The sequence below is a fragment of the Coturnix japonica genome, chromosome 19 (genome assembly GCF_054131305.1).
Source record: "Coturnix japonica strain WE chromosome 19, WE-NBRP24, whole genome shotgun sequence".
Classification (NCBI taxonomy): domain Eukaryota; kingdom Metazoa; phylum Chordata; class Aves; order Galliformes; family Phasianidae; genus Coturnix; species Coturnix japonica.
This window is the reverse complement of record NC_140681.1, coordinates 2,232,474-2,258,602: the sequence shown is the minus strand read 5'-3', so window position 1 is coordinate 2,258,602 and position 26,129 is coordinate 2,232,474. Positions and strand designations below refer to the sequence as shown.

The following is a 26,129-nucleotide window of genomic DNA, read 5'->3' as shown; positions in this document are numbered from 1 at the left end:
CTAACTGGCTTCTCTATGCTGCTTTAATTAGAAATGCCTCCTGGCTCACAGGAGCCCTATAGTAAAGAGGGGGGCAGGGTGGAGGTGGGGGTGAACAAGAACTCACTGGTTTATCTGCCTCCGTTGCCGGATAAGACGATAGCACGAAAACATTGCCATCAGCGTGGTAACGAAGATAGCTACACTGAATCCCAGGCAGTACTTCTTGATGAAATTATCTACTGCGGCATTTGCATGTTCCTCACCATCCGCACCTGGAAAAACAATGTGGATCTGTTTCACCAGCTGCTGCTTTGAGTGACATGGACAAGAACAACCACAGGAAGGATCCCGCTCCGGGCTGCTGTTGTGCCTGGTGGCTCAGGGGAAGCACAGCAAGCTCTGGAATGCGGGGACTGTGCACAGGAGGTACTATGGAGGGTCCTGTTTCCTCTCCTTATCTGCTGAATGTGGTTCTGGTGGCCTAGTTCCCAAAAGGACAAAGTTCCTAAGTCCCTGGGAACTGGCTGCAGTGGGAGGGGAGCAACCTCTAACCAGGAAGCCACTATGAGCGGCCCTTACCTGGAGTGACAGTTGCTGTCTGCATGGCCTCTTTTACTCTCAGGGGGACAGTCAGTGTGCGAACTCTGCCGTTCTGAAATGCAAGCCAGCGCATAGGTGCTCCACCTGTCTCTTTAGAAAGGAGGTAAGAGAGTGGGACTGTGAGTAACTGTTTCTCATCAGGAAGATGGTACAGTTTCTCCACATGTATTTCTAGAAATTCAGCTTCACAAGTCTTTCAGGGAACAGATGGAAATACACCTACCACGTGCTTTGTCCTTCATTATTTTCACTAGCAGAGGGGGCAGTGTCTGCAGATGTTTTCCTGTTTCCAGGGCCTTTTTCTGTTTCTCAGGACCTAAACAGAAAGCATTAAGATAACTTTCAGACAAACAAGGTATTAAACTGAATGGTCTTTTCAGTGAAGCCAGTAACGACAACAGCCACCCCTGGGATGCCTGTGGGGGTCAAGCACAACTAAGGATTTAGCACGGCCTTCCCTGGAGGCACTTCTGCAACCAAAGAATGAGAACTTTTCACCACACACCGCAACTTACATAAACGCATAACGGCATCACTGAATGGGACCAGGGCATTGTGCGAGGGCAGGGCACACACACACAGGTGTGCATTCTCACTCACACCTGCAGACGTGCCTGGCTGACATTAGGATTGTGAGCTGGCATCTCTCAAAGGAACTAAAATCTCATGACGTACCCATTCGAATCGCTGGGACTTCTGTCCTGGAGCTCAGCTGGGAAACTGGATGCCATTCAACTCCACTAGGAGCTGTCAACAAACACAGACAGAGCAGCTCCTGTCAGACACCTGTTTAGACTGGAATGACAGCACTGCTCCACAGCACTCTCCTCTCCCTGCCACACAGAAGCATCTGGCAAACAGTTGTTGGGTGCCTGCAGTGGCACCGTGACAGTCCAAAAAGAAACCGTGTGTAGAACTGCCTGGAGAATGGAAGGGGGTAGAAGAGGAAGGGCAAGATCTAAAGGCCCTTTCCTTTGGGATTGCCCTGAGGCTCACAGGCTGGATTGTGCTGAGGCTTTGGCAAGGCACTGCTTATAGGCACAGCATCGATGAAAAACATCTCCTGGTGTTGATGCCTGGGGGCAGCTGGGCCTGCCACTCATGTGCCAGGGTGCTGCTGTTTGGGTGCCATGGTATGCTGTGATTTCTCTCTTCCTTAGGGATCTGCAGTGACTGGAAGGGGCTCAGGTGATGACATGGCACCCAGACCTGGGTCAAAAGCTGCAAAGCTGCAGAGAGGCCAGGTGGGCAGTTGGCTGGCACTCAGCGGCTTTCCAGATACTCTCTCCAGGCCATGTAAAACAATCTTCAGAGAAGGCATAGAAGAACATTTGGCCCCTCAAGGTTTTCTTAGTGGGGAGATCTCTGATGTACGGAGACAAAGTCAATGGGATGCTGGGAGCATGCAGCACCCAAGAAACAGTGACTACCCAAGCTTCTCATGGAGAAGAAATCACCAGGCAGTGAAAAGATGAACCCCTCCTGAACTTCCACGGCCAAATTTGAGCAAAGATCATGAAATGAAGACTGGTGACTTACCTCTGGCATCCACCCCAGGCTCAGGGACACGACTTTGCTCTGGAAATGCACCAAAGGGGCCTGCAGGCACAAGAGTGATCAGACACAGGTGAGGAGAACTTCCACTGTGCACTGGGGTCTGCTTTGTTTTTTTTCCTGCAGTGACCTGTGAGGACTGGCTGCAGGTCAGGGAATGACATGGCCCAAACAGCAAAGGTATAGGAGCAAAGATTGGCAAGGGCCGCCTTCCCACTGAAATGTTACAATTCTCCAAGTAAAAAAGTACTAATGACTGATCTGTGTACGACCTTCAAAGCACAAAGAGACTTGAAAGACCTTTGGAGGTCCTTACGTACCCAAATAAGCTATTACAGCACTAATTTTTCGACTTCCAAGGGAACAGACACAACTTACCTTGGAGTTTCCCCTGAGGCACAAAAGCAGTCTCCTTCAGGTCATCTGAAGGAATACCAATGTCATCATCTACAAGAAAGAAGAGGGATGTTCCCATTGCATGCTGTGATCTTCCTCTCCCTTAGTGGCAGGGAAGGGGCCAGGTAACGGGATGGGAGATTCAGGCCTTGATTGCCAAAGCTATAGAGGGGCCAGGGTGACCTGGAGCCTGGCACTCGGCAGCTTTACAAATGCTGCCTCCTGGCCACGTGCAGCACCCCTCCGGGACCGCGTGAAAGAGCATACAAAGAAAAGGTGCCTGAACCCATCTGGGCTACAGCTGGGGGTCTCTGTTGGGAACCGGGATTTTTCTATGGGGAGAATCAGGCAGCTGGAGCAGAAATGCTCATGCTTTTCCCAGCACACATCTTCCGAGTTCTCCCCTAGGACACCCCCAGGATGAAGAGCATGCTCCAGCCAGCCAGCGGCAGAGCCATGGGAGTGCAGGGCTTCCTCATGCCCTTGCCCAGCTCCTGTGGTGCTGCCTGTCCTTCCTGTCCAATTCCCCCCCGCCCCCATTGAAGGCAGCCCTAGGGCAACACGGCACAGAGCCACTGGAACCAGAACCTGGGCTTCTCACCCTCAGTTCCGCTCATTTTTGACCCCATCTCTGCCCACCCACCTGCTTCTGCTGCTCGCCACGGAGCAGCACAAGTCTCCTGACAACACATGGCTATCAGCAGGAGGAAGGCAAGGCAGGTGGGGGCCGTGGCCCCCAGAACTCGTGCCATGCTGCTACCACCAACGCTACAGCCACAACGAGTGCTGCTACTGGGGCACAGAACTCCTAGGGCACGCAGCTGGGCATTGTGACCTCATTGTGACAAGGCAGCTATGCGGCAGGGCATAGTGACCTCACATCCCCAGGCTGCTGGCTGGGCCTCCCCACGGGCTGCTCCTCCTGTGCAGCAGGGCTGCATAGAGTGGGTGCTTGTGGCACCCCTTAATGGGTGAGTGCCAGGCTGCTGGGGAAGAATTACTGGGAGCATGTCCCGCTGGGCAGATCTGTTCCACTGCAAGGACCAGGCTCCCCCTGGGCTTGCTATGGACGCTGTCCCTGTGGCTGAGGCTTCCCAGTCATGTAGAGCAGCAGGAGACCATGGCAGATATTTTCACATTTACATTGTGGAAATATAGAATTGTGGAATGGTTTGGGTAGAAAGGGACATTAAAGACCCAGAGATGCTGTAAAGGATAAAGAAAATCGCTCCAGTGTTGTTTTTACTGCTTTGTGCAAATCAAAAGATTGCGTTTTGTCTTTTAATGGCCAAAAAAGCCATTTCTTCAGTGACATTATATTTGTTGTCACAGACTCTAACAAAAACAGCAAACTGAGCTGTGCCTGTAGCATCAGTACTTTTGTAAATTGCCAGAGCACAACATCTGAAATTTGTAGCTTTGATCTGCCAGTTTGACATGTCATTAATATAGTTTTGGAGTGTGAGAATGTCACTGTTTTGTTGGTTGCAGTGTCTGATGCATGGACTCAGACGTGAATGATCCAAATCGTGTATTACAAGTCCTCACATCACTTATATTCCTCCACAAGTTTGCTCTTTCTTCCTTTCCCATTCACCTCTATGTGTCAACATAACATTCCACAAACACTCTTCAGCTGTTTGTGCAGGCACTTATCTGAGCAGAGCTGCAAGCCATTCTTTCTTCTAGAGGTATCCTTGTTTCCCGTGCTGTTTATCTTGCTCTACAGCTGCTGCTCTGTACAGTTCTTCTTCTATTCCCACAGGGAAGAGTCCTCATATTTCCAACAACAAATCCATCCCCAAGGCTGCATACACTCTGCTGTTAGGTGCCTACATGATGCCCACACACCAAATGCTGGCCAGTCATCAACCAAAACTACCAAAACCAACAACCAAAGCCTCTTATCCCCCCTGACGCCATCAAGTCAATACCTCAATTGAAGCACTGTGTCACCACCCAAGCAGAGATGAGAACCCAATGGAGTTCCCTGCCAAAAGTCCAGTGGTGTGCACTGGGTTTGACCAGTCCTCCACTCCTTGCCAGCTGCAACTCGTGGATCCGGATGAGGCCATCCCATTGGGTTTCCAGAATACTCTTGTCCAAAAGGTGGATCCCTCAGCGCCATGCAGTGAGCCAATCTCACTCACAGAGGCATGCATTTATTGCAAGGTTGCAGAAGCACTGGCTGGTCTCCCACAAAGCTAGCACACTCCAAGATTTCATGACACTTTTGAATGCATATTTTTACCACTTGACCACAACCCTCACTCAGCACCCAGCCTACAATTGGTCAGTTAAAGACAGGGCTCATCTCCCTTCCTGCAGTCCAGCTACCTTAAGTACCTTTTCTCAAGGTGTTCTGATCTTCAAAGGCATGTTTAGTCATTGCAGAGTGATTAAGAGTTCCTTAACAGCTTCAAGGATGGTCACCCTGACCTAGGGAAAAGCAGACTCCTGCTGTATCTAAGGATACGCACAGAAGACTTATACAAAGGTTAGCTCCTACCTGACCTATAACACCAAGGGTGGGAGGAGCTGCCTGGCACAGCCTTGCCCTCCTGACTTTGTAAGTCATGCTGGGATGGTTCAACCTCCACTCTCTACAGCCTGGTGCATCCAGCGCTTGGTTTCCTTATGACACCAGGACAGAATTTTAGCTCAGGAAGACTGAGAAATGTGCCAGGCCGTGGAGAAAAGCTGTGTAAGCTGAACCATGAGTGATTTCACCTGAGGGGAGGTCAGCTGCTTGACTCTGGTGCCCATAAGGAGTTTGGATGCTGAAGGGAGAACGCTGAAGCGGAAAGGAAACAGAGATAAAAACATAAAGCAGAACAGCCCTGCACAACACAGAGTGCTGAAGCACTGGGATTTACTGGCAGTGAGCTCAGAGGACCTCTCTGTCGCTCCTAGAGCCAGGCAGCGCTGGAGCCATGCCCTGAGCTGCCACAGAGCAGATTTTTTCGAATATCAGTAGTGAAACCCAGTGCAGACAGCAGGGATGCACAAGCACTCCATCCTGCTGGCTTCAGAAGGCATTAGCCTTTCCAGGCTCACACTGTGCTCTGTCCTCAGGAGAAGTCTCCTTTCCAGGGCTTTGCACACCCGTACGGCTCCCCGCACAGCCCTGCAAGGCAGCGGCACATCTCTGCAGCACTCAAGACAGGCAGCACACTCAGGGTAGGGCACTGAAGTTTGCTCCATTCTCTTCTTTATGTTGAGCATCTGCTGGCAGTCAGCATGCACTGCCCACAAATTCCAGCCCTAAGGCCCAGCACCACCGGCCCAGGGGAGGAGAGGTGATGCAGGGAGTGAGGATGAAGATGGGAAGGTTCACATTCCAAGCAGCTGATGAGATCTTCCTTCCTTCCCAGATCAAAGCAGCTCCTATTCATTGAGCACATGAACGAAGGAAGCAGGGAAGGCACCTTGCCTGTGGGGTTGCCCTTCAATCCAGCCTTTCTGTTGGGAGAAAGTGAAGAAAAGGGGTGGTGAGCATGGCACAGGGAATGAGGAACTGTACCTTTACAGCCACAGTTGGTAGATCCGACAGTCCTGCCTCGGGGCCAGGACACGCATCCCAGAACCCAAGCTCCATGAGCCAATTCCCATACATGTACAACCCTCAGAGGGGACGTCCCTGCAGATCCCTGGCTGCCCCAAGGGCCTTGCAATGCAGCACTGCACCAGACTATTAAATAGAGTTGGTCTGCTGAAGACAAAATGTCAAAGTGCTCTCTGGACCACCTGAGTGAAATGTGAAGGACCGGGCTTGTACGCTGGAGGCTCCCCCTAGGAGCATTGCTCTTGTCCAGGGGAGGATGAAGCACTTGCTTGAGCATCACAGCTGGGAGCAAGTCAGAGCAACAGCTGGCAGACTGAGCACAGTGCTCTGCAGAATGCCAGTGGGAAGAAAAGAGGAATGAACAGAAAAATAGCGTGCAAGAAGAGAGATTGAGTGCCTGCACATGGCACTGGTACAGCTGTGCTCTGCATGGGCAATATCTAAACACCAGAAAGACAAGGAAGAGACAGAAAACATACAGACTGTGAAAAGTGATGTTACAGAAGAGGTTTCTACAAAGTTTTTGGAGCAGAAGCTCCAGAGGAGGTTTGACCGCTGCATATCACCCAGATCAACAGCTGGGAGAAAGAACTCTTCTACGATATAAAAACACATTTGATGGCTGGATGGAGAATTTGAACTTATTTGGGTTAAAATTTAGGTGTCATTTTTAGATGAGGGTTATCTGGCAACAAACAAAGACATCTTTAAACTTTCCATTTCGGTAATCATGATTCACCTGCCATCAGAGCAGCAGGGCTCCAGGCTGTGTCTTGACCCACAACTCAGGGCTTGTTTGTGCCACCCACAGCCTGCAGCACACTGGGGAAAATGGGGCAGATTCAGAGGTTGTGAACCCCTTGAGAACTCCTACTTTAGTTACAGCATGTAAAAATGCTTATTTCTAAAACTAATTACAAAGAAAGTAATGTTTATAAGAAAAGCAGTGAAAACAAGTTGCAGAGATTTCATAGAGAAACTCAACGAGGAGGTGATAAAGATCTGTATTTCCTGTCTGCAGTTGTCTGAAGAAAACCACTGCAAGCTGACCTTTGGCTCTGCTGAGGCTGCAGATGCCATCACAGCTCTCCAAAGAAGTTCCAGTTTTGGAGATAACAGTTTGCCAACAGGGTGCCACAAGACATGGTGCACCACTGCTGTGTGCAGTAGGGGATAGAAATATGTTAAGTTTCTCCCCATCCTATGAGGTTTGTACCATGGATGAGGATCAGCCTGCCTTGAGAGAGACAATGTGACCCGTAGGTGAGAGGGTGTCTGGTTGACGTGGGCCAAGAAGCTGCCATGGGGTGAGGGGAATGGCCAGGCCATGAACAGTGCGAGAGGAAAGTGCCGGCTCTGCTGCTGAGAGGTGAGAGGTCCATACAGGACGTGAGGATATTGGAGTAGCTTGGCCAGGTGTAAGCAAGAGGTTGTGCCAAAGGGAAGATGAAAGGTAGAGAGATGGAAGAAGAGCAGATGACAGCTGGTGCAGCAATCGTGGGACAGGGGCAAGAGGTGGATGGAGAGAGGAGCTATGTGCATCCTGGTGCCACGGTTTATGCACAGATTCACTCACCCACCAGTTGTCATCCTCCTTTTCAGACACCACGATTATCTCGCCTGCACGGAAAGTCAGCTCATCTTCCCGGTCAGCACTGCAATCATACAGAGCGCGGACCCTGCGGAACTGCAGTGTGTTCTGCAAGCAGGAGAGGGCATTGTCAGGCCTCCTCCATCCCTTGTATCACCTACCAGCTTTGTCAGACACAAATACAACAGCTTTAGTGCTTTGCTGCCACTAACAAAAGGACTACGGAGAAGGGAATGAGCCAGAGAGGACATTGCACCCTTGCTGGTGTCCAGAAGTGTACCCTGCCTGACCTGCCAGCTGCCTGAATTCATAAGTAAGGTTTCTCTCAAAAGACACTGGAGCATGACAGGGCTTTTGGCTAGCAGTAAATAACAGCGATCATCCCTGTGCATAGTGTGCACTGGGAGGGACCTGCCATTTCCATGCAGAGTATTCCCAGCATCTGGTGGGAAGATGTCAATGCCAGGGAGGAGCAGCAGTGGGGCTGGGAGGAGGTGCTGCTGGGTCCAACTCAGTTCAAAACTGAAGACAGTGAATGCAGAGGAGCTGAACCTGTGGCCACCTACCGAACTGACCCTCCGAGCAAGTGGAGGTGGGACATCTGAGGCACATCCAGAACTGGGATCTGACTCCTGGGGGGATTGGTGTGGGCCAGGTTGTCCTGCTTTTCTGGAGACAGATGCATAGAGGCAGTCCACAGCCATCAGGGCACCTACAACACAAGCAGGACCATCACAAATTCCCTCCTTTAATCACACGTAGACAATAGCAAGCACAACTCTTGGGCAACATCGTGCAGCAAGTACAGAGCCAACAGTGGTGGGAGCTGGGATGCGCAGCTCCCAGGTGACACCAAGCTGCTTTGGCTGCACAAAGCCACGGCCAATCTCATTCAGCAGGTGCTGAGCTGAAGACCTCCAGCAGGCCCTTCTTCCACCAGCGTAGCCCATCCCCAGTTTGTTACCTGAAGCCAGGCCAAGGATGGGTTTCTCCGGACTGAGTGGTACCCAAGGAGCTGGATCTGAGGATGTGCGCTTGTGCTTGATGCTCAGAGGCAGGGATGGGCTCCTCCTGGTTCTTGTGTCCTCAGCAGAGATGCATGAGCTGGTCAGGAGTGGACGTGTTCTTTCAGGAGCTAAACACGGAGAACAAACACATCATAGGTCAGCAGCAGGCAGACCTGGACGTAAAATTCCAGGGGAAAATTGGCACTGTGCATTGACAAGAATTTCTCTGCTTGGAAGTCTGACTGCAGAAATCTGTAAGCTGTGACAGATGGAGAGGTGATCAGACAGGAATTTGCAAGTCTCCCAGAAAGCAGGACTGGAAGAACTGGGGACCTCCATCTCTCAGAGCTGGGACACATCATGGAAAGGCTGGGCAAAGGCAGCAGGAGCAGCCTGATCAAGGATCAGAATCACAGAGCTGCTGTTTCTACTGGTGGCTTTTCCTTCCCTCCCTGTCCCAGCAGCAGCAGCACTCAGGAGAGTACAATGAAGCCTAACAGTGCCAGCACAGGGGCATCAAGGGTAATGGTATGCCATGCTGATCCTCACAGCAGGGAAAACAAGTCAGCCTTCTTTCTTCGAGGAGAAGATAGAAGGGCACCCTACAGCACCAGACACGCCTCATCAGCACCCCATCATCTGCTGATGCAGCTATGCTGCACAGCTCCAGCAGTTCACCCCAACACCCCACACAGGATCTCACCTGACTTTGTCCGATGGGGAGGGAAAGGAGGTGGGTAGGAGGGGGCTGGTGGCACATCCAGGCTGTGAAGGTGGGCATGTGGCAAGGCGTAGGTGTCAGGCCACCTCCCCTGGGGCACTGTCCCTGCTGCTTCTGGTCTGGTGGCAGTGGCAGGAGGCTGGTAGTGGCTCTGTGGACAGGGAGAACCCCTCTTCATAAGACCCAGCTGGAAAGAACATATTTGTAAGTTAGACTATCCAATGTGAATGATCAGACAGCACAGGAGCACCCACTTCAGTGTGGTGGGAGAAGGGCCAATGGTGGCAAGCATGGACCTGAGCCCATGGAGAGTCCTCACCTTCTCATCCAGCTCATCGTCACTCTCATTCATGTCATCCTGGTCCAGCCACCACTCGTACTCCACATGGACATGCAGGTTGAACTGGTTGTTCTGGGCCTGCAGCAGCTGAGGTATAGAGGAGCCCCCTGAGAACCCACCAGCCCTGTCCCACCTCACCAGCCCCATTTCTGACAGACCATTTGGTTATGGAGGAAACCACCACAAGCTGTATGTGGTGCTGCCAGCTCAGCAGGCCAGGAGTTTTGCAAAGCAGTCCAAACACACAGTGGGACATGGCCAAAGCAAGACTTGGGCTCACCAAGGAGGTGCTCTCACCCTGTGTGTCCTGGTGCAGTTTCAGGTCTCCCTATCTGGCCTATTCCAAACTACCCATCCCTGAGGCACCCCATGACAGCTGGGCCAGAACAGACCCCCTGGCACCCTGATCTGTATCCCACACCAGCAGTGATGCTGCTGAAGGATTTGGATGGCCCTGCACCAGGCAGTGCCTTTCACTATCAGAATGTGTCCCAAAACCAAGACACTGTGTCTTACCAGCTCTTCGCATTGGTGATGTCTCATCCTCCTGGCAATGTCCAGGGCCATCTCTCCTGCTTGGTTAGCTGTGAGGGGAAATGGCAGCCTTGAACCTTGCTCAGGGAAGCCAAGAGCATTGCTGTGTGTGGGCAGCCTACAGGCTCACAGCAGAAATGCTACAGTCAAGAGGAAAAGAGAATAGGATGTGCAGTGCAGGAGGAATAAATCCCAGAGAGTCCGAGCGGGGTGCTGATGGCACTGAGGACACAGATCCTACAGATCCCATCAGATCTACCTGCTGCTTCTAGAGACAAACGCATGAAAAAGGGACAGCCTAAACAGACTGAAACAAAGGCTCAGGCCAAAATTGATAATGGTGGGAAGATGAAGAAGGGGTCAAGAGCAATGAGACACCCAGATAAGGGTAGGACAGAAGAACGTGGTCAAACTCCTATGTGGCTACAAGGACATGCATCCAGTCCCACTGGGGTCTCTCTGCCCCTGTAGGAAATGGGCATACTTAAGGAGTGCTCAAGGAGGAACAGCTCAGCACAGCCACCCCCTTGATGACACTGGATGGCAAAAACATGTATGACCTTCCATGTCACTCAGGAGTTCAGCCTTGAAGTTCACTTCTGTGTTGTGAAGAAGACACTCCCAGCCATGATGAATGACCAGACCTATGACCTGGGCTCCAAAGCACCAGCACACACTGCCTCTGAACCAGTATTTCATCAGCCCTCCAGCCCATGCCCCAGTATTGCACAGCTGGCTTTGAAAATATGCTCTAAGTGCCTGTCACTCTATGGGCAGGTTTCCCATCATTAACCTGCTTCTCCTGAACCTCCTCAGCTGCAGGCAAGCCCTACTGATCACTCCAGCAAAGTCAGAGTAGTGATGACTAGAGGGGGGAGAAGACGACCAGAGGGGGGGAGAAGGTCACCAGAGATGGGGAGAAGACTCCAGGATCTCCCTGGCCACTCACTGATGGTGATGCTTGCTTTGGCCTTAAGCAGCAGTTTGAGGCACTCAGGTTTGTTGTGAAAGCAGCAGTAGTGAAGCGGCGTGTTCCCCACTATGGTCTGCTTTTCCAGGCTCCCGCTGCAGCAGAAGGTGGATATCGTCAGCGGGCTGAGCAGAGCTGCTGGCACCAGCCGTATGCTGGTCCATGTCATTCTAGCCACCTCAACTGGAGCGGGCTTTAGAAGTGGTGGCCACCACCATCATCATATCGCAACCCAGTTATGAGTGTAGCCAAGGCCACTCTGCTCTAGGGACAGTCACCCTAAGTGCACCCCAAGGCATATTTGCTGGGATGCCTGCTCTGGGACTTAGTCATGACAAGTTGACCAGATATCTTGAGCTCACCTGTTCTGGACAAGAAAATCAACAATATGTAAAGAGGTTCGATCAGACAACAGCACTGCCAGGTGGAGGATGGTCTCCCCAGGTTCCTGTAACAGAGCAGAAACTGCAACAGGATGGGACTGTGACACCAAGAGAGAGGAGCTATGTCCTTTGGGAACTGTTTTTTACGCATCCCTAAGAAATGAATAGGAGCCGCTTTGATTTGTCTCTCTTCAGAGCCATGACCACCAAGGCTGGAGAGAGTTTAGGAAATATTTAGAGGTGTGGAGCCATGTTTCTCAAGGAAAGCTTTTCTAATTGTGCTTTCCTCACCTTCTGCTTTGTCCTCCACACAGCCTCTTCCTTTTTCTCAGAGGCTTAACCACTGATCTTTTCTTAACACCTGCCCTTTACCTGACACATTCCCTATGTATTTATGATGGCTTCATGAAGAATCATTCATCCCCATTTTACATTTAGAAACAGTAACTGGAGGTGATTTTTTCCCCCAGCCCAGCAGCAGAACTTCATGGAGTTCACCATTTCAGGGTGTGCAACTTCTGCTCCAAACAGAACTGCCCCTCACCTGCCTGTTTTTCCCAAGACATCCCACGCTGAGGGTGCTTTTTGCTCATTGCCATGACAGTCCCTTGTCTTCCACCATGTGTCATACCTGCAGGTGTGCCTGCACAGGCTTGCTCAAATCCACGTTCTCAGCGTAAGCTTGGAGCAAAGTAAATATGTCCTTGCCCTTGACAGCTTCTGGGAGGCTTAGGTGCTGAGCAGCAGTGCTTCTCTTGGCATATTTCTTCTCAACATACTTGGAAATGATAAATTCTTTCCGCAAGGCCCTGGCAGAGATGAGCCAAGCAAGAGTTAGTGGCCACAGAGCAACCCCACAAGCATCCAGGGATACCCCCTCCTCTCCAGCTGCCCCAGCTGCTTTCCTCCTCTCTCCTACACACCTGCCAGACAGTGTAGCACCTTTCCCATCCTTGTTTCCAGCAGAGCTCCCACCCCAACACCTTGCTGAGAGGGATGGGGAAGCATCAATGTGTCTCCCTGTCTTCTGGACACTTCCATACTCTTCATCACCTCTTCTCCAGGCAGAGAAGAGTTCTGTATTGGATTCAGCTCCCCAGTGAGATGTTGGAGAAGCACCATATGATAACTGGATAGGAGAACCCAAGGATCAGCAGCAGCAGCTGCTGTGAGATGGCTGGCCAAGAAAGTCCTCCAGCTGCAGAGCATGAGGTCAGCAGAAACAGTGGCCAGAGAGAGGATCTGGTGGGCAGCAGGAGCTTCAGGGCTAACCAAATCCTCCCAACATCAAAGGTAATTGCAAAAGAGCTGAATTATTACTATTTCATGTGGTCTCAGTTTTCCCAGCAGCCAAGTACAAGGGTGGACTTGGAAACCTTGATCTGCTCCTGCAGTTGCATTTTCCAGCTCTCCCTGTTCTCTGCTGCCTGGCCCCTACCTATCTGCTTGCATACTGCAGGGTAGATCCACAGTGCCTAAAAGGTGCCTTAGCTGGGACTTACACATCTGTAATGTACCCTGGCTTGTGCCTCTGCAGACCCTGATGGTCCCCTTGGCCACGACTGCCCCAGCTACTGGACTCCCACAAGTGCTCTGCCCAATTTGTGTTTGCAGCATTGAGTCCTGGAGAAGCCCCCAGCTATTGCTGGTACCAGCCACCACCTGGGCTCTCCGCTATGCATTTCTAGAAGCTGGGCCACTTGAGGATGAGCAACAGAGCTCATGTCACCTGAGAAGTCCTACTGCTACCAGATCTGCTCTCTCCCAGTTGTGAATCATGGTCTGTTCTTGCTGCTTTCTAGCTCCTACTGCTTCTGCAGCCATGGTGCAAAAGGCCCAGGAGGAATGATGTGCCTTCCCCTCCTTCCTCACCAGGTCCCTTCAAGCCAGATATCCTTCTTCTAACCACCCAGAGACAGGAGGACAGCCAATTCTTGTTACCTCTCTATTACCTTAGCAAAAAGGTCATCTGATATCTCAGAAGAGGGTTTTGAGGCCTCCATCTACAGCAAATGCAGCAACAGATTGGGGTCCCAGCTATTGGGCATGGTGATCAGCACTGCACCTACATGTGACTCTGCTCTGTCCCCCCCCACCCCTCCCTTCCTGCTGACGTGCGCAACTACAGCTGTCCTGCTTGGCAGCTCCAGCTTTTTGTTTTCCCTTCTTGCCTTTCCCTTCCAAGCCCTGTTTCCTTGATCCTGACCCTTGTCCTGCTGGCTCTTCCTCACATCTCCAGTCTCCTTTAAATCTGTCCTGTTGAGCTTGATGAAACTGATTCCAAAGAGGAGTTGCAGCCCGGGGAGGAGATTGGGCAGTGCCACATGCCTGGCCACTGTGGAAGCAAGCAGGACCACAGAGCGTGCCCACAAAGACTGACTCCATCAGAGCAACTCACATGTCACTGTGTGCCACAGGCTTCAAGGAGAAGCTGGAAATACTGGCTTCCATGATGCCATTGAAACCAGCGTTGCCAATGTTCCTCGCCAGCTGCAAAACAGTCAAGCTAGAGGTGATGCGGGACACGTAGCTGCATGGCAGGAGAGAAAGCTCGGGGCTGAGGTGCTGGCCAGGTATGGAGAGATGTCAATGGGCCAGAGGCTCTGCACTGGTTGCTGCTGCTGAGATATCCCACTTACAGCAGTACAGCCATAGAGCTGAGCCCTGGATTTGGGGCTGGGTGAGCAGTGTCCCTGTGAGTGCTCCCATCCCCTGTCCAGATACCAGCAGCTCCCATCATGGATTGACCAAACCTTTCTCATTCATGAACACACTAAAACAGTGCCATGGAAATCCACCAACCCCCTGTCCAACCCATACTCTGCTCAACCCCGATTTGGGCTTGGTCCTGCCCTGCAGCTCTCCTGCACCAGGGGACAAAGCTGGAAGAGATGAGAGACCCAGGAACAGCAAAGGGACATCCTCATCTCCTTGAGGACAGCATAACCATGAAGCTCCATGAATTACAGCTTTATTCAGGAGGAGATAATCTCACTGAACTAACTTGGTTTCAGAAAGGCCAGAGCAAAAAAGAAGGAGGTGTGTGGACAGAGCACAGCAGCAGCATCCTACCAGCAATTCGGAGGTTGCCAGCTTGTCCAAAGACAGTGACTGAATGCGGGAGATGTGCACACCCATCTCTCTGTGAATCCCAGAGCACTCAATGCAGATCAGGATGCCATGGTTAATGGAGAGCCAGGTGGGATCTGCAGAGAATACACTGCTGGGTTCACGTCCATCTCCCACCTTTCCTCTCCACCACACAGAGCACAAGCAGTACAGCAGGACACACAGCAGAGAGCTGCTGGAGCAGGAAGGGGAGGCAAGCAGCTGTCTCTCACCTGGGGCCAAGCAGTCACAGCACTCCCTGTTCCCAGGCATGTTTCTGACCTCCTCAACTATGGCCCGGGTCAGCTCCTCCCTGCTGCTCTCCACTCCGCCCCGTGCCTTGCTGAAGGCCAAGTTCAGTGCCTCCTCTTTGCTGTTGCTGAGGACAGACACCCATCTGCATGGGCAGGAAGTGGCTTAGGAGAGGGCCCAAAGGGGAGAGGCTGGATTCCCACGGACCCCCTCCCCCCAGCACAAGGCTCCTGCGCAGGATGCCAGCAGAAAAACGGGTACCAGGAGCCTCCATGGGTCCCTGTGACTCGCTCAGCCCCTAAAGCAATCACAACACAGCAGGGATGGAAAGGGCATCAAACAAGGGCAGCAACGAGCTGCGTAATTAGCCGACGAGTTAGCTCCTCCTCAGAAGCTAAAGGGATGGTTTTTGATTCCCACCAAGCTGCCCCAAGCTTGCAGTACTTACACGAAACATTCCTGCTCGTCCTCTGCCAGGAAGCGGTACGTGCGGTTGTCTGAAACAGACACGGCCATGCTCCCCTGAGCACCACCTGCTGGGCTCAGCGGGATGACAGCCCCCTCCTTCCACCCAGCCCCTCCTCACTGCTCCCCTGGCAAAGTGTCCTGCTCCCGGCTTGGGGCAGAAGGATGCTGCTTTTGGCTAAGCTACTACATAGCAAGTACGTGCCCATACTGCAGTGGTGCCCATCTCATGCTCTGCGTGTGCACCACTGCTTTAGAGCAGAGCTACCCCACAGCATCACTTTCCAGTCCAACACAAAGCTGCCGAGCTTTACCTCCTCCTTAGCAAAGTTCACTTTTTGAACCCAAAGCACCAAAGCAACTCTGGGCACTTTCCAGAGGAGCAATGGGGAAGTGGCAGCACTTACGTGAAACCACATCGAAGCATTTCTTGTCATCCACATTTGGCTTCACCTGGCATGTCAGGAGGTTCAGCTTAGCTGGTGGGCGGTTGGGCTATGAGAAGAACAAGGAAGGCTCAGTACTCATGGCATCAAAGCACTGAGACTGCCAAGGTCAGGCTGGACGGGGCTCTGAGCACCCTGATGGAGCTGTAGGTGTCCCTGTTCATTGCAGGGGAATTGGACCAGATGACCTTTTAAGGTCCCCTCCAACTCCTAATTCTGTGAAAGGGTGATAGCCCAGCAGTGATAATCATCACCTTGCTTCAGAGCCATGGAGCTGCCTCAGCCCCAGCACTTCATCCTTAGCTCTGCTTTTGGGAGCAATGCAAGAAATAGCTACATGGACTTCTTTTGCAACAGCCATCCCATGCTGGGGTCCCTGGTTCCCAGGTTCAGTTCCTTCCACGTACACAGGTGTGGGGGTGCCTCCCATGGTTGTCTCTTGGATTGCAAGGACTTCAGGCTCAGTGGGGCAGCGCAGCAGTGCAAGTACTAGGCATGAGGGCTCTGCTGGGTCCCAGAAGTTGCCAGCACGGTGGGCAGCTGGGGGTCAACAGGGGAGGGCAGCAGATCCCAGGCAGAGGTAGCATGGGGTGGAAGAAGCAGTTCCTACCATGCTGTGAGAGACGGTCAGGTAGCCATTGCTGATGGTGCATTTCCTCTTTTGCCAGACTTTTCTCAACCTGGAAGTGAGCAGAGAGTGATGCAAGAGGAGCAGACCATCCATGCAGCAATGCCAGTGAGCACAAGCGCTGAGCAAGGTGACATGCTGGCCCTGCTGCCAGAGTCTGTCACTCTTGGCCTGATGGGAACAAGACAGTCCCATTGAATGGCACAAGGATGGGCTTGCAAAGACAGGCAGCACAGCTTCTGCAGAGGCTACGCAGGCACAAAGCATTGCTTGGGGCACAGGTCCTGGTAGGAGAGCACGCAGACCTTTGCAGGAGTCCCAGCAAACAACCCAGACCATCACCTTCAAACTGCTCCAAACACTTCTAAGACCATACAGAAGTTGGGGAAAGAAGGAAGGGGAACTGAACTTCAGCCTGTTGTGAAGGAGACTCCTGAGCTCCAGTTCATGATTTTCTGTCCAGCTTCCTGTTTTTTTAGGACCACTGACAGTCCTTTCCAGGCATGCACATCTCCCAGTGCAGGACCCCTGCAATTCCCAGCAAACAGACTCCCCTGCACTGGTGGAAGGTCCCTTGTCTAGTGACAGCAGAGCACTTTCCAGGTGTTCAGTCTGTCTGCCAGGCATGGGCATAGGGGAGGTCCAAAGCAGCATGAGGGGAGCCCCAGCTCCCTGCTGGCTTTTTTCTCCAGCCCACTATGCCATCTTCAGTGCTAGCTCTAAGCCACACCTCATTTCTGCTCCTTTCCCTAAATCTCCCACAGGAAGCTGAGCCCAACACTGACATGTGGGGCAGAGAACTGGAAAGACAAGGTAAGGTCAAGGCTAAAGGAAAGGAAGTGAAACAGAACAGAAAACAATGTCTGGACTATATTAAAGTCCTTGTTCCACCCATGAAAAGCACTTGCAGAGGTTCAGAAGGCACTGGGCATCTCCATGGGATAGGAATGCCCTCAGCCAGACATCTCCCTCCCATCCCCCTGCATGGGAGGCCATGGGCAGCTGCCACAATGCCACGTGCACCTTGACCTGTTCCTCTGCCCTTGCCACCATCCCAGGAGAGGAGATCAGGCTGGGTAAGCTTGCCCTGGCCCCAAGTGACCAAAGCACAACTAACAAGGACACGCTGAATCCCAACTCACCCATCGCTTTTCTTAAAGAGAGTCCCTGTCTTCTCTGTGCCGTACTGCTTGTTCCCCTGCAGCTGGTGCATGTTGTACCGGGCCTGCTTGCTCCCCATGTCCTGCAAGGAGAAGGATAGCAGCAGCCAGCAATAACAGCAACTGGGACAGGGGCTGCTTCATGCAGGATGGACCAACAGTACCCTGGGAAGAGGGATCTGCCCTTACCTCTCTCTGCTCCAGCTGCAATGTAGCCTTCAGCTGATCCCGAACGGCACACAGCTGCTTCTTCTCCTCGTCCTGCCTGATCTTCAGCTGCAGGGCACACAGAGCTCACCGTGGGGAGGAGGAGACTGCTGCATGCCCACCCTAGAAAGCTGAGTCCTCCCAACCCCCCATGGCCCTCATCACCTCCATGGACCCGTGGGATGCAGAGCCCTGCTGTGAGGTGGGAGGTGGCAGAGCAGCATGCCATTGAGTCACCATGGTATTTTCTGGAGGAAAAAAACCAGCTGTCTGCAGCTCTCTGTGGTGTAAAAACAGCCAGCAGCTTGAAGGTCATAGCAGTTTGAGGTTTTATTCCTCCAGTTTGGTACTGTCAGTAATTTAAAGGTCTCCAAGCCAACAAAAAGTTGATTTCCATTGGGGTTCTTAGTGCAGGAGTGTGGCCCTGAAGGAGCGTGGGGATGGTTTGCATGAGGGATCAGGAAGATGCTGTGCACTGTTACCCCGCTCCAGGGCAGCACATACTCTCTTTTTGCTGTTATTAACACCACCCTGGGCAGCCTGTGCCAGTGCATCACCATTCTGTTCAGAGAATAAATTTTTCCTAACACCTAACCTGAGTCACACCCCAGGCCCCTCAAAAGGCTCCAAGGGATAAGGAGAAGGAGGACAAAGGCTCCTTCTGAGGTCTTAAAATGCTGAGAAAGCAACACAGACCTTCTGCGGAGTATATGGGACTTGGTACCACCAGAGGTCAGGCTGGTTCTGAAGTGCCACTGTAGGCTTTGCCATTTTTAAAAACATCTTTTTGTCTCCAGGCAACGTATAACTGCAAGAGCCCATAGTAAAGAAGTGGAAGGACTCAGCCCCTGAGAACAGCTCTGAGAGAGGCAAAGCCCCCAAGGAAGAGTGTTAAGAGCTTCAGTTGGCAGCAGTGGGCAGGGAAAGCCAGGAGCAGAAACCTGAAAGCCTGAGGAGCAGGTAGGGCAGTGAGAACTGAATGTGTTAATGCCTCTGGTTCCACCTCCATGCTTGTCCTTCCCATTCTGTGCCCTAGGGTATTACACCGTGACTTTCCCACTCCCATTGGCAGGTTCCTTTTCCCCTCAAAGATCACTGTGCATTAGAGGTTCAGGAAATTATGACCAACTGATGCAGAAGTCTCCAGATCTGCTTTTGCAGAGGCAGAGGCAGCCCTGGGATATACGTCCCTGCTCTGCACCCTGCTCCCCTCAGCACACCCTGCTTCACATGAGTACTCACACTCTGCAGCTCCGGGATGAGTTCCTCTGTAAACTTCTTAAGTTTTGCTGTTGCATTTAAACATTCCTGGAAAAAACTGAGAGCAGAATCTGATATAAGAGCAAATTCTGAAATCTTGCTCATAGTGCTGTCTGTGAAGACTGCACTGGGCTCTCCTAAGCTGCTGGCTCATCAACACCTTCAGCAGGCAGCATTTCTGTTTTATAGTCAACAAGGAATTTCTTAGGATATAAACTGTAAGAAAAAGTGGAGACTAAGAAAAGTTCAGGGCTCATAAGTCTGTTTTCTTCATAACCTAGATTTTAGTGACCACTGCTTGCTATCTTCTTATGAGATAATGAGAATGTTAAACTGAAGAGAGAATCAGAGAATGATTAATGTTGAAAAAGACCTTTAAGGTCAAGTCTAATCATCAGTCCATCCCATTGTGCTCACTAACCATGTCCCTAAGTGCCACAGTTCCATGTTTCTTGAACACCTCCAGGGATGGTGACACCAAACCTCCCTGGGCAGCCTGTGCCAATGCATCACCACTATTTCAGACAATAAAGTTTTCCTAATATCCAACCTGAACCACGCCTGGTGCAAGTTAAGGTCATTATTTCTTGTCCTGTCGCTGCTATCTGGGAGCAGAGCTCAACCCCAGGGAGCTGTAGAGAAGAATAAGGTCTCCCCTGAGCCTCCCCTTCTTCAGTCTAAATAATCCCAGTTCCCTCAGCTGCTCCTCACAGGACTTGTGCTCCAGACCCTTAACCAGAAGACAGACCCCACTGAGATCCTTGGCTCCATCATCTCTAGGAGAACAAGATTTTTGTCATATTAGAGTACATGCCAAGTAAGCTGCAAGATCTCTAGGTCCTGCAAATTAAACCACCTCCCAGACTGCCACTAAAACAGCACTTGTGAAGGGCAGTGAAGGCAAGCTGCCAGTCATCTTACTTGAACTGTGAGTTGCAGTGCTTGATGTGGTTTTGCAGCAAGTCGATTCCTTTCTTGGTTTTGATTTCATTCACTTTGATTAGATACTGAAGGGAGAAGACACAGGAGATGAAAGTGTAGCTTAGGGAAAAATGTCATTTAAGCACGTTTTCTTTCATGTTGTCCTCTCTCCCATTAACTGTGAAGAGCAGTGTGTTGTGGTTCTTCCTGTTGTTCATGCTATAATGCGAGCAGCTCATGTGGCTATTCTGGGGTGAGAAGCTGGTGGCAGGCAGAGCCCATGAGTGCCAGCACTTTGGTTTGGCAAATGGAATGGTGGGCTCAGAATGGGTGCAGCTGTATCTGTGCTGTAAAGTACCGTTCTTCATCTGAACTCCTTGATCAGCTCCTATCCCAAGTTGGCTTGGGTCTACTGCGATGCAGGCAGCTCTCCAGCCGGGCAGACCTCAAAGGACTGGGACAGGAAGGAGCTGGGTAGATCTGTGGGGCCCACACCATGACCCAGTTGATCCCACTTGCACTGTCCCCGTCCTTACCTCACACATGTTTAACTGGAAGGTCCTGCGCTCCTTCTCCAACTCCTCGGCGATCTCCCCCCCACTCACCTCACCCCGCACCATGCCATGCTGCTTTGCCAGCTCACGCTTCTCCTTCTCTATCTTTGTGCTCAAGGAGAGAGAACAGACACCTGAAAGGCTCCTACTGACTGCTGTCTGCTGGAGGCAGCCAGAAACGAGCCCACAGGCTTGGGTCTTAGGGTGAGGGAGCCAGGAAACTTACAGTTTGCTCTCATAGTCTTTGTAGGCCTTCTCAAGGGGCTTCTTGAATTCCTAGGAAGAACCAAAGGCAGTGACTGATGGTTACAACCAGGACAGATCCTACCTCAGCCTCATCATACCACTTTCCAACAAGGTCACCCTCAAATTGTAGAATCACAGAGTCACCAAGTTTGGAAAAGACCTGCAAGATCCTCCAGTCCAACCAGTAAGGCCATCACAACCCCACAACATCGCTGTCCTTTGGTACTAATGTAATAGAGAACTGTTTCTACTTCTACAAGGCCATTATTTTTTTTCCCATATGACTTTGGAGGCTTTATCTTCTCCCCATGATCTTACTATATACACCTACATTTGACCATCAAAATCGTTTGCACATAACACTGATGTTCTGCTCCATTCTCACTGCTTACTGCTCTGCAGAACTCTGTCTCACAGAAAGACAGGGTAAATCTGGTTCGAAGGGGTTTCTGGAGGTCTCCAGCCCAACTTCCTGCTCCAGCCAGGGGCAGGGCTGAACTAGGACCAGGCTTTGTCCAGGCAGATGTCTGAAACTCCCATGGTCAGAAATCCAATGGCCTCTCTGGGTCCCTGTCCCAGTGCTTCTCTGGCCCTTGCAGTAAAATTTCTTTATTGCATCAAGGCAGAACCTTGTCAGGACAGATCTTGCATTTATCTTCATTCTCATGAAGATGTTGAACAGATTCAGGTCAGGCTGCGATCACTGTTGGACCCCATTAAAAATGCATTCTGCTTAATCACAGCTCATTGCCGGCAGCTGTTTTTTCCCTCTCTTTAACTGAGTTCCCAATCTTCTTGACGTTGCCCTTAACACAAAATGCAGATACATTTCCCTCACATTTTATATTCTTTCACCACCTCACTACGTGCTAGAAGTTCCAGATTTTTTTCTCTTTTTCCATATTCAAGTTCCTATTGAACACCAGTGGCCAATGGGCTGCCTAAACGCAGGAAAAATACTATTACAGAAAAGTGTAAAACTCTAAAAGAAGAACTGCTTTAAAAGAAGCACTTTGCTGCCCCATGTTCATCCCCAGCTCTGTCAGCTTTGCTTACCCCTTTGAGCTCTTTCATGTCTCCCTTTATTAAGGACTCCAGGGAAAAATTAATATTGTGGTCCAAACTCTGCAACTGGAAAGGAAAGAGAGAAATCAAGCAGCTGGCACTGGCCACAGCGGTCAGGATAGCATGAGAGCTTCTGGAAATTGGGTGCATCCCCCAGCTCTGTGCCTTGAAATGTTCCACTTCCAGCCCTGCATGAGGAAGAGCAGCTTTTGCTAATGCTGAGCAAGGAATGGGGAAATGGAGGGCAGGAAAAAATTACTGGGAATGGAGAACTGTTTGCAGCAGAGCTCTGTCTTCTTGCTGATAACTACACCCAGGCCACCAAAAGGTGTCATCAGGCCCACTGTGCTTCAGCAGCTGCTCATGAACACACATAAGGAAGCACTCAGAAAACAGGCGTCTGTTTTCTAAGTCTCCAGCCTTGGAGGTTAGCAAGCTGGAAAAAGCCACAACCAGCCTGAGCCAGTGGTAGGGCATGTGTGGCTACATGCAGGACACTGGCAGTGCCCTTCCAGACAGATCTTCTGTGAGCCCCAAGGCTCTTCCAGATCCTTCCTAATCCCAACTGTGTCATTTCAGCACAAGGGAAGGGCCAGATTTAGGCAAATGTACCCACAGCAGAGTTTTGTGTCTCCTGAAAAGTCTTGCAGATGTTTCTGTGGAGTGTGAGAGGTACCCCGACTTATAATGAGCCTCTGGAGAGTGTTGCAGAGATGGCTCCTTGGCTCTGCTATCACTACAACCTGGCTCAGGGGCCAGGGCAGGAGCCCCAGGATCACCCATTTCCCTGCTGGCACCATGTGCAAGGGATGGTGGCATCCATCCTCCTCATGCTGCAGACCCCAAGTCTGACATGGCCATCATCACCAGCCTCAAGCAATCTGCATCACTGCTTCTGCCTCTGCTCCTGCCTTGGTCCAGGAAAGGGATGATCTTGGCCCTCCAGGCTGTGCACTAAAGCCTAGTTCTGGGGGACCACCCAACAATATCCCACTGTGACCCAGGGCCCTGCAGGGGACATGCAGGGGACAGGGCTGCTTACCAGGCTCCTGATGGCGATCAGCAGCTCCTGGGAGAAGGCAGCGAAGGTGCTGAAGGCGTTGGCCAGCTGCTCCTCTCCCTCCAGCTGGTAGTTGGCTGAGAACAACTCCTGGGCAGCAATGTGGGCTGTGAGGTGGCTAATGAGGTCTGGGGAACATGGGTGGTCTTCAGAGAGTGCAAGGGTACAGCCAGGATGAACTCACTGCCAGGAGCCCAGCTCTGTTCTAGCACCAGAGACCACTGCACATCCCCCCACCCCACTAATAAGAACTCTGAGGACACAGATTCCCTGCTGCAATCAACCCAACATTAGAAAGGATTCCCCTGGACCTTTCATTGCTGCCTCTCACACCCCAGGCACCATCCTGCCCTGACCTTGTCCACAGCCATGTTCTGCCTTGGCAGCTTTCCTCATCTTCTGCAGTACAGTTCGGTCTGCATCCAGGGCCTAGAAATGCAGAGGTTATGATCACTGACAGCATCCTCAGGCACATTTTTGTAACCTGCAGAGCCTCAACATTCCCAAGCCAGACTGTTCTGCTATCAGGTAGGTGATGGTCTAAAAGGCAGAAGTCTGTGAGTATCTTAAATAACAGCAAGCCTTCCTGATGGCGTTCTGGAGGAAGTGACCAAACACTAGGAGAGAAATGGAAAGTATTTTAGAAGAAGGGCTGTTCAGCAGCAGGGTGGGGCTGGTACTACTGCTGGCCTTGTCCTTGTTGTGCACCACATCAGCCAAGGCATGCAGCTGAACCCCTGCAGCAGAGGAGGGTGTTTGTCAGGTTCTGCATGGGTCAGCACAGCCAGGATGGTCAACACAGCCAGGACTGTGGCATCTGAGGGTCTTCACCATAAACATTCAGGTACCCAGAGTGCATTAAAGTGGAAGCTTTGGAGGAGCAGCTGCAGCATGAGATGGGGACGTGATCCTTTTTTTTCAGCTTGGGTACAGGGCTCCATGAGGGATGGATGGAGCAGTGCTGGTCCCAGGTCTGACCTTGAGGAGTGCTAGCAGCAATAGAAGCGTTTCAGCACTATTTATTGGCTTTCCACTCATTGGAAGATCCCATTGCACTCCAGGGCTGCACTGCCAAAGAGGAGATAAGGTCCCACTGCAGCCCACCTCATGCCAGCACTCACCCTGTTACTGCAGATCCTGCTTGCTGTCAACCTGCAGTGAGAGCCATGCCCTGCCATTTCTGTTCACTCTGTGTCACGAGCCCCACAACAAGGGCTCTGCAGAAAGGAACATATTTTGCAGCATACATTTTTCTCTCTAACCACAGCTTCCTGATGTAAGTAGCCCTGTTTTAAAGGGCTGAAGTTTTGAGTTTTGCTTTTGGTAGATATAATGGAGTAACAGTTACAAATTAAGCAACACAAGGAAATTGCCCCATGCCCGGGGCTCCTAAGTGCATTCCGTCCTGCAGAATGCTGATAGAAAAGCCTCAGTGATCACCACAGATGATGGGAACAGAAGGGTTGCTCAGCCTTTGGGCTGAGATGGCAGACCCCAGGTGCTGGGGTGGCTTGGGGCAATGCAGCAGTCACAGCCCACAGACAGACCCTGGCAAAGCCCAGGGCACCATCCCCATGTATGCTGGAACTTCAAAGTCATAAGAGCCACTCCATGGGCTTCCCAGCACTCCTTCCCCTCCTGCACTGCACCTGCTATTGTGTGTCAGGATCAGGAAGCAGCTGCTTTTGGCCCCAGGGGCTTTGTGTTGGGTATTGCACTCAGTAGTTGGCTCTGACCCCTTCTTTATGGACTTTCTGATCTGTTCATTTGTTCGGCTGCCAAAGTTCCCACATTGGCATATCACACAATTCAACTCTGGGCAAGCAAGGTAACCCTCCCACCAGGCCAAGCACTGCTCTTAGCTCTGTTTGGCTTTTACAGTGATGTTTGATGGGCCAAAGCATCCTCTTTCACTGTGAACCACGTATGAGATGCAGCCCTCCCCCACCTCGCACATCATGTTTGTCCCCTCCTGCCAATACCCATACCCACTCACCACACATGAACCTTTGCTTTGGGCACTTTGCACCACACACCAGCACCCAGAGTTGCTCACACAATAGGAAACACCACAGTGACACCCATGTGAGTGTAGATCCCATAGGGCTGTCAGGCAGATGGCTGCCCCGGGTCCCTCAGGGTGCCAGCCCCCGGCCCCATACCCCACTCACCTCCTCCACGCTGCCGGTGGTGGCCTTGCAGTGGCCCATGTGGCTGGTGAATGTGGAGGTGGTGGGCGAGCTGAGGTCCTCCTGCACCTGCAGCACAAAGTCACGCACCGAGATGGGCGCTGCCATGGTGCTGGGAAGGGACAGAGCCAGAAAGGGGAACTGCAGGCGCTTTGGGGCTGGGTTGGAGGACAGGGCGGGGGGTGGGGCACCCTGCTGCCAGTGGGAGCACCTTGCGTTGCACACCCACCATGCAGACAGGCAGTGCAGCCATTGCATGAATGCACAGAGAGGTACAGCTGCAAATCCTGCTATCCTAAGCCAAAGCACTTTTAGGAAGGTTGAGGCAGATGCTTCCTTCTGAGTTACGGGGAGCCTCAGCCCAGGCAGGCAGGGAAAGTTCAGCTGAAGTGGCTGCAAGAGCCAAGGAGCTGCCTGGGGGTGTGCATGTGGAGTGCATGGTGCACTGGGTGGCCTGGGCACTGCCAGGGTGCATCAGATGCACTGGTAACTGCTGGGGCACGCTGGTGTGCACCATGTGTGCTGGGTGCAGCAGGCACTGATGTCACACAGGGTGTGCTGGGGTGCACTTTGCATGCTGGGGTGCATCAGGTGCCACCTATGATGGCAGTGCCCTGCTCAACAGTCCCTGCTGAGAGTGAGCTGAGGCTGCACGAGGAGCAGTGGTGAGGTGTGAGCTGGGCCCCTTGCAGTCTGCTTGCTTCCAGGGGTCCACAGGGGTGGGAAGAGGCTGCTCTCTTTGCTAACTGTCTTTTCTAATTGAGTTTGAAGCAAACCTGTTATCCAGCCCTGCACATGGCAAGAAATGCAATTAAGTAGCTTGTGAAGCCTGCATCCCAGGGAGTGCTGCCATGTCCAGAGCTGCCCCCACTGCTCCCATGCTCTTGGAGCATCAGAAAGCACATGGTTACCTTGGCTCTATCAC

The 26,129-nt window shown here is 51.8% G+C and overlaps 2 protein-coding genes across 18 annotated transcripts in view; both read right to left on the bottom strand.

Moving 5' to 3' along the window:
• LOC146757762 (uncharacterized) overlaps nucleotides 1–5,994 on the bottom strand; it is a 74,996-nt gene extending 69,002 nt beyond the window's left edge. The window contains exons 1-6 of one of the 2 annotated variants that reach the window (XM_085520080.1): nucleotides 2,515–5,994; nucleotides 2,122–2,181; nucleotides 1,258–1,329; nucleotides 806–898; nucleotides 562–672; nucleotides 107–254 (exon numbers count right to left, since the gene is read on the bottom strand). In XM_085520080.1, coding sequence (XP_085376206.1) covers nucleotides 107–254; nucleotides 562–672; nucleotides 806–898; nucleotides 1,258–1,329; nucleotides 2,122–2,181; nucleotides 2,515–2,611 — 581 coding nt within the window. In that variant the 5' untranslated portion in view covers nucleotides 2,612–5,994. The other variant, XM_085520081.1, reaches the window with a different exon arrangement.
• LOC107322824 (arf-GAP with SH3 domain, ANK repeat and PH domain-containing protein 1-like) lies at nucleotides 3,742–26,086 on the bottom strand. Of its 16 annotated transcripts, none has more exons than XM_085520045.1 (26): nucleotides 25,187–26,048; nucleotides 23,372–23,444; nucleotides 22,998–23,143; nucleotides 21,947–22,021; nucleotides 20,871–20,920; nucleotides 20,627–20,756; nucleotides 20,091–20,176; nucleotides 19,152–19,227; nucleotides 17,892–17,978; nucleotides 17,685–17,785; nucleotides 16,525–16,594; nucleotides 15,876–15,963; nucleotides 15,452–15,500; nucleotides 14,985–15,148; nucleotides 14,716–14,849; nucleotides 14,042–14,133; nucleotides 12,275–12,452; nucleotides 11,623–11,708; nucleotides 11,240–11,355; nucleotides 10,273–10,340; nucleotides 9,736–9,843; nucleotides 9,399–9,567; nucleotides 8,653–8,823; nucleotides 8,255–8,400; nucleotides 7,674–7,796; nucleotides 3,742–5,994 (listed from the first exon to the last, which is right to left on the bottom strand). In XM_085520045.1, the coding sequence occupies exons 1-26, from the start codon at nucleotides 25,460–25,462 to the stop codon at nucleotides 5,920–5,922; spliced, it is 2,937 nt and encodes a 978-aa protein (XP_085376171.1). In that variant the 5' UTR covers nucleotides 25,463–26,048; the 3' UTR covers nucleotides 3,742–5,919. The 16 variants fall into 16 exon arrangements, 7 of the variants coding, with proteins under 7 accessions (XP_085376171.1, XP_015736810.2, XP_085376172.1 ...); XM_015881324.3 differs by having other exon boundaries at nucleotides 9,399–9,603; nucleotides 25,187–26,043; XR_014935899.1 differs by lacking the exon at nucleotides 14,042–14,133 and having other exon boundaries at nucleotides 9,399–9,603; nucleotides 25,187–26,082.
• Between the last annotated feature and the right edge of the window lie 43 nt (nucleotides 26,087–26,129).

What these genes read in the sequence shown, in the direction of transcription:
- LOC107322824 (XM_015881324.3), bottom strand. Translation starts at nt 25,462, where the DNA reads ATGCAATGGCTGCACTGCCTGTCTGCATGGTGGGTGTGCAACGCAAGG. An exon ending in ATCACCAATGCGAAGAGCTG is followed by an intron (nt 9,844 to 10,272) that starts GTAAGACACAGT and finishes TCTATACCTCAG; the next exon opens with CTGCTGCAGGCCCAGAACAA. An exon ending in CATCCTTGGCCTGGCTTCAG is followed by an intron (nt 8,401 to 8,652) that starts GTAACAAACTGG and finishes CTTGTGTTGTAG; the next exon opens with GTGCCCTGATGGCTGTGGAC.